Here is a 9985-nt window from a genome sequence, read left to right as displayed (position 1 = left end):
TGCTTAATGATTAATAGTCTCCAGTTTAAGTGACTTGCCTAAGATCTCTCAGAGAGGAAATGTCAGTGAAATGTCACTCACTTCTAACCTCCGGTTTCTGATTCTAAACTACGCCTGTTTTTTCTATCACACTCCCCCAAAGATGGGTAGAGTTTATTTGGGGCTATTGAATTAGTCTTTAGACCTTCCATGTAAAAACTCCCTTTACAGATGCAGATAGCCTACTCCTGAGTAATTTGCAGCTTAAGACAGTTGTCTGGGACACTGAAAACTTAAGTGATTTCCCTGAGGTGACAAAGTCATATAAAAATCAGAATTTGAACACATCTGACTCCAGAGCAGAATTTCTATCTAATCCTCTGGACTGCCTCTCCCAGTCCGGTCTAATTATCTCCATTTTACAGATAAAGAAACTAAGGTTCAAAGAGGCCTCTGGTCACAGAGCTGGTAAGCCAGGGAGCTCCCACCCAGAATTCTCTTGATTCCAAATCTATAAGGTTTGGAAATCTGCAGGAGCATTTCCACATTTGTCTCGGGGGCAGAGAAAGCCTGTGCCTTTACTGTGCCCCACGTAAAAATCACAAACTCAAAAAGATTACAGGGCAGCCTGAGGCTGGTTAAGGAAGCCCGGGAGTCCTCGGACTGCTTAGCTAAGGGGGATTTTTCAGGAAGTGATGGGGGAGATGAGATAGAGGAAAAGCCAGGCTTCAGAAACCATTCAGTAGCTGGTCCTCAAACAGTCTGCCAACAGAAGTTCTGTTCCTAATGGGCTTGCATCAAAGGGAAGTTTTTGCTATTTGTTTCTGTTTTAGCGCCCATCACTGCAGACTCTGGGGCTTCCGCTTTCTGGGGAGTCTCTCTCATGTACTTGCTGATTTCCCCTCAAAAAAAAAAAAGTCACAGCCAATGAGACCACCGATCCAAAGGTTCCAAGCCCTTGGAAGCTTTACTCTTCACTTTCCCGACTCTCCCTCTTTTCCTACTGATCCCCCACACCATCCCCTGGGAGGAAATGAGAGTCCTTCTTCCCCAGATTGGTGGGGACCGCGAGGAGGCGGAGAAGCCCTGAGGGTCCGTGTGGAATATGTCCAGAGGAGCAAGTCCTTCCCCTTCTCGTATGGTCAACCAAGAATGACCCTCATGTGACCTTCTCTCCCCCCATTTCTCGCAAGAGAAGGTACCATGGAAAGTGAAGGTAACATTCAGTCGTTAAGTCAGTCACATACTCGGTCAGTGACCTGCACTGCTCACGAAAAATCCCCAGGCACAAATGCACACGCACATGATTTTAGGCAACCAACTCCCATTACCTCCATGTCTTCAAGGTGAAATGTGTGTCTGCTTCGGAATCCCTTGTCTGGAGGTTGTTCCCTGGTCCTCGGGGTGCTTGATGGATTTTCTCTTTTCTTAGCCCTCGCTAGGCAAAGTTTGGTTCTAGCGCCAGGCACTCACTGCACGAGGGCTGTCGCAGAGCCCCGGCTCAGCTTGAGAACTGACAGAGACCAGAGTGGCTGTGCACCAGAGAACAAGGAAGGAGGGAGGGAGGAAGGGAGGAAAAGAGGGTGGGGAGCGGAGGAGAGGAGGCAAGGCAATCAGGGTTTAAATTTAGACACAAATCTAAACAGATACTGTCCCTCCCAGAGTGCAGAACTCAAGAGAAGGAGTAGCAAACTCCATTAATCTGCCCAAACATGGGGATGAGATGCTTGCATTTTCCCACTTTTTCTCCCTTTATTTTTACTGTGTCCTTTCCTTCTTGTCTGTCTCCACTTATTCTCTTTTCCTTCTTTTTTCACTATTTTTCTTATGCTATCTTTTTGTCCTCTGAAATCTCTCTCTCTCTCTCCATTCTCTCCTACCACTTCTTCTCCGTCTTACTCCCTCTCGTCCTTCCTTTCTTCCTTCTTTCATTCCTCCTCCTTCTTCCCTTTTTACATCCACCCTTCCTTCCCCCTTTCTTTTCTAAAATTAGTTATTCTTTCTCTCCCTCTCTCTTTCTCTCCTTCTCTCTGATTTTCTCTCTCTTTCTCTTGCTCCCTTTCCCTCTCCTTCTCTGTCTCTCTCTCCCTTTCCCTCTGTCTCTGTTTCTCCCTGCCTCTGTCTCTCTTTCCCTCCTCTCCTACTATTTCCTCTCCTTTCCTTCTCTCTTCCTTCTTTCATTCTTCCTTCTTTACTTCCATCCCCTTTTTGTCTTCTAAAATTAGTCTCTCTCTCTCTCTCTCTCTCTCTCTCTCTCTCTCTCTCTCTCTCTCTCTCTCTCTCTCTCTCTCTCTCCCCCACTCCCTCCCTCTTTTTCTGTTGCCCTCCTTCTATCTCTCTGGCTTTGTCTTTCTCTCTGTTTCTTTGTCTTTCTGTCTCCCTGTCTGTCTGTCTGTCTGTCTCTCTCAGTCTCTTTCCTACTTCCTCCCTCTCTTTCTCTGTTGCCTTCCCTCTATCTCTATGGCTTTGTCTTTCTCTCTTTCTCTCTATCTCTCTGTCTCTATTTCTTTGTCTCTCTGTCTCTGTCTCTGCCTCCCTTCCTTCCTTCTTTTCACCCCCCTCCCCTTTATCATATTAACTTTGCACCTGGCTTATGTATTAGAAGTAAGAGAATTTGTCACCATTTGGGTATACATTTCTCTGCTCCTCTGGAGGTACTCATACTGTTGTAGAAGGAGGTGAAGCAGGGAGTACCTATTAGACAGACTTCAGGCTCTGTAGAGAACAGGACTAACATTTTCCATTTCCATCCCTTTTTCCGCACACCTCCCAGACTCACATTTTCAGGAAGCTACTTTCTTCCCTTTTACTTATTTATTTTTTTTTAAAGAAAAGCAAAGAATCCAAGAAAAGTTTTCCAAGTTCACTGAAATAAATCTTTCTTTCCCTTTGCCCCTGATTTATGGTGTTATAGGCATTGCATTTTGCTGGGAATTTCAGCTTCACAAGCTGTTAGCACTCAGCAAATGTTTTTTCTCCATTCCCATCCAAATCAGTAAAAGGCAAAATACACCAAATTCCCATCAGGCCCATTATAGTAATCATTCCACAATTCCTCCCTAGATAGTCTGTCCCCTCCCCCACAGGGAGACCAGAACGGCATTGAAGGTGGGGGTGGGGTGGGAGGGATGAAGGGAGAGGAATTTAGACAGGGATCTTTCTCTGCTGCCAGTTCTGTGTCCTGAGTCACAGCCAGGAAGAGCCACAAGCCTCAAGGGCTGCTGCTTCTATAACTCTGTCTTTAGGACAGTGATGAGGATCTGGGGGGAGGGAGAAATATATATATATATATATATATATATAATATCATATACATAAATATATATATATACAGGACAGGAGAGACATAAATACACACATCACACACAGAGAAATATTAGTCTACAAAGTGAGGATTTTCCTTCACTGAAACATATTTTTCAAGAGTTCTTCCTTTCTCAGCCAGTCTCAATGGGGCTTCAACTCAATAAAATATGCATTTAAGAACCAAATCTCCAGGTTAGGTTAAGAGGATACAAAGACCAAACAGAGGGAGGGGAAGGAAAAGAAGGGAATAAAAGAAAAAAAAGGAAAGGAAAGAAAAATAATCCTGGCCTTCAGATGCTTATATTCTACTGGCAAATAAAACATACTGACAAAAATGCATATAAAATAGAGGAGTGAGACAACTAGGTGGCTTGGTGGATAGAGAGCCAGGCTTGGAGACAGGAAGTCCTGGGTTCAAATTTGACCTCAGAGACTTCTAGGCTAGGTGGCCCTGGGTAAGTCACTTAACCCCCATTACTTAGCCCTTACTGTTTTTCTGCATTGGAACCAATACTTACTATCATTTCAAGAAAGAAAGTAAGGGTTTTTTAAAAAATAGAATAATAATAAATAAATAAATATACATTAAACACCTACTATGTGCCAGGCACTGTTCTAAGTAGTAACAATTAAGAGGCTTGGGAAAAGTTTCCCCAAGGAGGTAGCACCTGAACTCAACCATGAAGGAAGTTCAAGATTCTGAGTCAAATCAAGTACACTAGCTTTTAAATACCTACTATGTGCCATGTACCATATTAAGTGCAAGGGATCCAAAGGCAAAGAAAAATGGTCTCTGTTCTTCCACCCTAACCAGACTATTCTTTAGAAGATCTGATTTAGCTACTTCCTGATCAATAACAATGGAAACACTTGGAATAACAGAATCGGGTCTCAGAAAACCCACATTCTCCACCCTACTCAGTTTAACAAGATTTTGAAAGGTCTGCATCAAACTCAAGATTCAATTATCTGAGGAGATGGCCTTCAACAAACATGTGCAAAAAAGGACAGACCTCTGGGCTGTCCTAAGTCAAGCTAAGTCCTCATTGGTACAGATGAGACGCAGAAAAGTGATGTAAAAACGTCCATATAAGGCACGTCAGTTTCTCCCTCTTTCTCTTTCCCTAGAGAGACAACTCTGGCTGGCAGCATGCTAAGCATTCCAACATCTTGGAGTGTTTGATGGTGAGTTTGCCCTGGAGCTGATTTCAGGTTCAGGCATCTTAGCTAAGCCTGTTTGGAAGTCAAGCTGATTCTTTTCTCCTTCACACTCAAACCCTTGCTTTCTAGATCTCCTATCTTCCTGCCTGATACTAGCCCTTTCCTTCCTCCTTCTTCTTAAAATCTTCTCTACTATATCAATTAAATCACCATAAAATTTGGCAGCTGACTTGGGTATTTTATTATTTGGGATTCACCCTTTACACTCTTCAAAAGCATACAGTATTATGGGAAAGATGACATGTTAGCAACTATGAACAAATAAGATATATGTATAGAAGATGAATTGGGAATCAAGTCAAAAGGGAGGCATTAGGATGAAGGATTAGGAAAAGCTTCTTTCAGAAAGTGAGACTTTGACCAAGGGAATGTAGAGAGAGGATATGGGAGTTAGACATGAGAAAGAAGAGCTTTGCACTCATAGGAGACAGCCAATGAAAATGTTTCATCTGGAGATGGAGGGTCTTATGAGAGAAACAGCAAGGAGGCCAGCAACACTACCTGGAAAGAAGGAAGGTGTATGCCCGGAAAGGTAGTAGGAGTTCAGGTCACAGAGGACTTTAAAAACCGGACAGAGGAGACAACAAGGAGACATTGGAGTGTAAGGAATAGGGGAACGATATGACCGGTCCTCTGCTTTAGGGGGATCCATTTGATAGCTGAATGAAGGATGGATAAGAATGATAATTGTTGTTGTGGCATTTCAGTCATATCTGACCCTATTTGGAATTTTCTTGGCAAAGATGCTGGACTTGTTTTCATGTCATTCTCCGCTCATTTTATAGATGAGGAAACTAAGGCAAACAGGGTTAAGTGGTCTGATCAGGGTAGATATCTGAGACCAGATAGCCAACATTTTATAGCACCTACTATGTGCCAGGCTAAGCACTTTTTCAATGAAAGTTTCTCTGAATCCAAATCCAGTATCTTCTCACTCCTTTCTTCTGACTCTCATAGCATCACTTATATATGATCCTCTCTCTTTGACACTGCAACCACCCTTGTGCAGGCTGTCATCACCTTGAACCTGGACTATTATAAAATCCTTCTGGTTAGCCTCTCTGCCTGGAGTTATATATTAATTCTTTTCTCATTTGATCCTTACAATAGCCCTTCAAAATAGGTACTGTTATCATTCCCATTTTACAATTGAGGAAACTTAGGCAGACACTAATTAAATGATTTACCCAGGGTCACATAGCTAGTGAGAGTGTGAGGATGTATTTGAACTCAGGTCTTCCTAATTCCAAGCACACAGCTCTATCCACTGAACCACCCTGCTTCCCCAATGGGAATGGAAAAAATCTTGAGGCAGGGAGACTAACCAGCAGGATTTTACAAATATGGAGGAGGGGGAGGAAGAAGGGGCAGAGGAAGGGGAAAAGAAAAAGAGGCTAAGAGGAAGAGGAAGAGAAAAAGAGAAATAAAATAATGCTATTGGGTTTAAACATCCCATTATTACTCAAAACTTTTCTTATTCCTTGTTTGAGGATAGGGAGATAACAAACTTATTAAGTGCCTACTATTTGCCAAGTACTATGCTAAGTGCTCTACAAATATCTCATTTATCCTCACCACAACCTTATAAGTGCTATTATCTCCATTTTATAGTTGAAGAAACTGAAACAGACAGAGGTTAAATGACTTTCCCAGAGTCACACAGTGAGTGAGTATCTGAGGCTGCATTTAAATCCAGGCCCAGTGCCCTATCCATTGTACCACTTTACTGCTTGCATTATAGAAGCATTATATATCATAGAATAGTAAAAATAAAAAGTCTTTCATCATTTACCTATTCATTTTAAGCATTTTCCTTATAGCAACCTTTTGAGGCAGGTGGCCTCCGTTTTAGGAGCTACAGAAATGGAGGCTCTCCAGAGTTCAGGGACTTTCCCATGACCACCTAAATAGTAAGTGCTAGAGGTGACCCACAAACCCAGGTCTCTTGACTCCATCCCTCACACACGGGACACAAAACTGATACTCTTAATCAGGTTTAGAGCTGGAAGGGAAATTTACAAGTCATCTAGTCCAATCATTTCATTTGGCAGATGAGGACCAGAGGGCTTCAGTGCTTTATCCAGAGTCACACAGGTTGAGAGCAGTAGATCTGAGACTTGAATCCTGATCTTCTGACCAGAGCTAGTGTTAGAAGGAAGGAGAAGAAAAAGCCTTGTGAGAGTGGAGCTCCCTTCTTTGGATAGCACCTAATCCTTCAGTCAGGTCTACTTAATAAACCATGTGGAGGGGGGGCAGCTGGGTAGCTCTGTGGATTGAGAGTCTGGCCCAGAGATGGGAGGTCCTGGGTTCAAATGTGGCCTCAGCTGTGTGACCCTGGGCAAGTCACTTAACCCCTATTGCCTAGCCCTGACCATTCTTCTGCCTTAGAACCAATACCCAGTATTGATTCTAAGAGGGAAGGTAAGGGTTTTTAATAAAATTTAAAAAAAATAAACCATGTGGAGATATTGATAATGGTCAGTGCCTTTGGCCACCCAGGATAGTGTCTCTTGATGTCATGGAGTAGTAATCTCTTGAGAGGTCATGTGATGGAAGCCAGCTCTTCTTACTGAGCATTGTATAGAAAAAAACACCTACACCCACACACCAATTCACAAGTCCACATAGAAGCAGATTGAGGTGCACCAGCTGCATGGGAAATGGGTCCTTCCCCAACTTCTCTCTATGGATTTTCCTCATCGACAAGGGATTCCCCTGGAGAATCGGAGACTCGGTGGCTCACAGAAATATCATGCCTCTCTTATCTCAGCCACCAAGCCAGCAGCAAGGCAGAGGGCCAGATGAGGGGGAGCACCCTGAAGGAAAAGAGAGCCTCCATGTTCATGGGGGCTACAGGCTCCATTTGGAGGCTGCCCATCTGGAGATGGAGCCGGGTATGGTACACTCCATAAACATCAGGGCTTCTAATTATCTCCAGCTTCGGACCCTTCTTTCTTCCAGTCCTTTTCCTCAGGCTCTCCTCCATTCTCTGCTCTGAAAGGGACTGCCCTGGCCCAATGTGTCTTACTTGACAAACAGGCGGAAGTTGCCTACCCAAAGGAAACCGTTAGGCAGAGATAGTATCGATCTTCCCCTTCTCTGACAGCAGCCAAGGTGACTTGCAGCTGCTGGCCTCTGCCTCGCCCAGGTCAAACCATTTCCGCCTGCTGCTGGGCTGTCCGGAGAGATCTTCCAGTCCATAATGGATCTCTCCCTACCCCCAGCCCAGCCTGATGGGCAGAGAATTCAAGATGAGTCGAGCTAGGGGCCACTGTGGAATTCCTTGGGATCAAAGCAGACGCCTTCCCTGGAAGACATCAAAAGGCCAAGGGGGCGCAAGGAAGAGAATTGGGGAAGAGGAAGGGAACAGTATTCACTGCAATGTGCCCCTCTCAAAAGTTGGGGGGTACATTTTAGTCACCAAAGGACCAGGAGGGCGCCATTCTTTTTCTTTCCCTCTTCCCCTCAGGCAGTAACGGAATGAGACACCATTTGTTGTCCTACTGTTGAGCAAGCTGAAGCAAGCCCAGAATTGGACTCCCTCTGAGCTAGCTATCTGGTTTATGTTTCCTGGGGTTATGACCCATCAAGAAAAGAATCACTCTCGGGAAGGAAGAGCGACCTGCCTTAGAGGCTGGTTTTCCTTCCTTCTTTTGGTGAAGGCAGCCCTAAAAGGACATCTCCTCCTCACCCCCACCCTACCCACAACCCCAGGACACTGCCAGGATCAGGATGCATGCATCAATGAAGCAAGGCAAGTCAACAGAAGATTGAGAGTACGCATGGAGCTTGTGAAATTGTACTGATCAAGATGGGCCCCAAAGAACAGACAGGAGAGTGTCCTTCCCTCTCATCTTGGCAGCAGAGGCAGGCGGGTGATGGAGGAGCTCTAAGGCTAAGGAACTCTGCATGTAATGTCAGTCTGTATCACCACGTTAGTCAATTCAGTGGTCCTGCCTTCCCCCATTGTCCCCGCTCCCTTTCTTCTCCTTTATTGGCATCAGTGAGGTGACTCAGTGCAAACAGTGCCAGACTTGAAATCAGGAAGACCTGAGTTCTCAGAAGCTGTGGAACCATGGTCAAGTTAGTCAGTTAATAAACATTTATTAAGTGCCTACTGTATACCAGGTACTTAGGCTCAGTACAAAAGAAGCAAAGGCTAGTCCTTGCCCTTAAGGAACTCAGAATTGGACATCCATCTATGTACAAACAAGCTTCAAAGAGGATAAATAGGATATAGTTCACTGAGAGAAGGCACTAGAATGAAAAGGAACTGGAAAAAGCTTCCTATAGATGCTGGGACTTTAGTTGGGACTCAAAGGAAGTCAGTCACTTAACTGCAGTTTGCCTTAGTTTCCTCATCCGAAAAAGGGGATAATAATAGGACCTACCTCCCAAGGTTGTTGTGAGGATAAAATGAGATGCTACTTGTAAAGTGTTTTGCAAGCCTTAAAAGGTTATATAAATGAGAATCAGTATTATTATTTATTAAAAAAGGGATACCTCTCTGGACGGGAGAAAGGGGAAGAGTAGGTGTTATGAAAAGGAAAGGTCAATAAAAAGAATGTTTGTGAAGAGAGACTGCGAGAGAAACATGAGGAAGGACTATTAGAGGAACAAGGAGGCTACAAACGCCCTGAGCATCCCTGCTTTAGAATAAGGGCTTTAGTGAAATGGATTATTGTCTTTTCTTCCTTTTCCTTTAAATCACAATTGGAAGACTTTTTTTTTCTATATAGGGCTACAGGGGGGAAAAAAAATCAATGAATGGGGCCATATCAGTAAAAGGTTTTTTAGAATGAAATATAACATGTTACATACTTTGAATGACCCCAACCTCTGCACTGGAACAAAGACCCATCTTTTTTAACAACAACATCTTTCTGGGTATACTATATGAGCGTGAGTCATAGAATACCACAGTCTCTGAAGAATTGAGATTGGAGGTCACCCGAAGGGCAATGGAGAGCTCATGGTGGGCATATGCGTCTGTGACACATTATCAGTGAAGAATTGTACAGAAGAAGCAGCATAAAGGATGTCATTGGAGAGATGTAGAAATAGAAAAAAAAAATGAGCCAGCCCAATGATGAAATTGAGAGATATCGGCTAGATGTATTCCATTCTTTTCTACCTAATGTAAAGAAAATTAGAGGCAGATCCCCCATCAAACTGAGGGGACCTCTGGAGATAACTTAAGGTGAGTATGGGAAAGAGTCACCAGGATGGAAAGGAATGAAAGAGTTGTATTTCATTTTATTTTCTTTATTAATTCTTTTCCATGGTTACATGATTCTTGTTGTCTCCCTCCCCTGTTCCCTCTCAGAGCTGATAAGCAATTCCACTGGGTTTACATGTATTATCACTCAATATCCATTTCCATATTATTTATTCATTTTTGTAATAGGCTAATCTTTAAAAACTAAAACCCCAAATTATATCCTCATATAAACAAGTGATAAATCATATGTTTTCTTCT

At 43.4% G+C, this 9985-nt stretch overlaps 1 protein-coding gene across 2 annotated transcripts in view; it reads right to left on the bottom strand.

Annotated features, from left to right (window-relative positions):
* RCSD1 (RCSD domain containing 1) overlaps window positions 1-1581 on the bottom strand; it is an 89652-nt gene extending 88071 nt beyond the window's left edge. The window contains exon 1 of one of the 2 annotated variants that reach the window (XM_007480708.2): window positions 1311-1581. In XM_007480708.2, the coding sequence (XP_007480770.1) occupies window positions 1311-1316 (6 nt within the window). In that variant the 5' untranslated portion in view covers window positions 1317-1581. The remainder of the gene's footprint in view (window positions 1-1310) is intronic. The other variant, XM_007480709.3, reaches the window with a different exon arrangement.
* Window positions 1582-9985: the final 8404 nt, after the last annotated feature.

This window comes from Monodelphis domestica, chromosome 2 (genome assembly GCF_027887165.1).
Source record: "Monodelphis domestica isolate mMonDom1 chromosome 2, mMonDom1.pri, whole genome shotgun sequence".
NCBI classification, from domain to species: Eukaryota; Metazoa; Chordata; class Mammalia; order Didelphimorphia; family Didelphidae; genus Monodelphis; species Monodelphis domestica.
The sequence above is the reverse complement of the archived record's forward strand: the minus strand, read 5'-3'. Positions and strand labels throughout refer to the sequence as shown.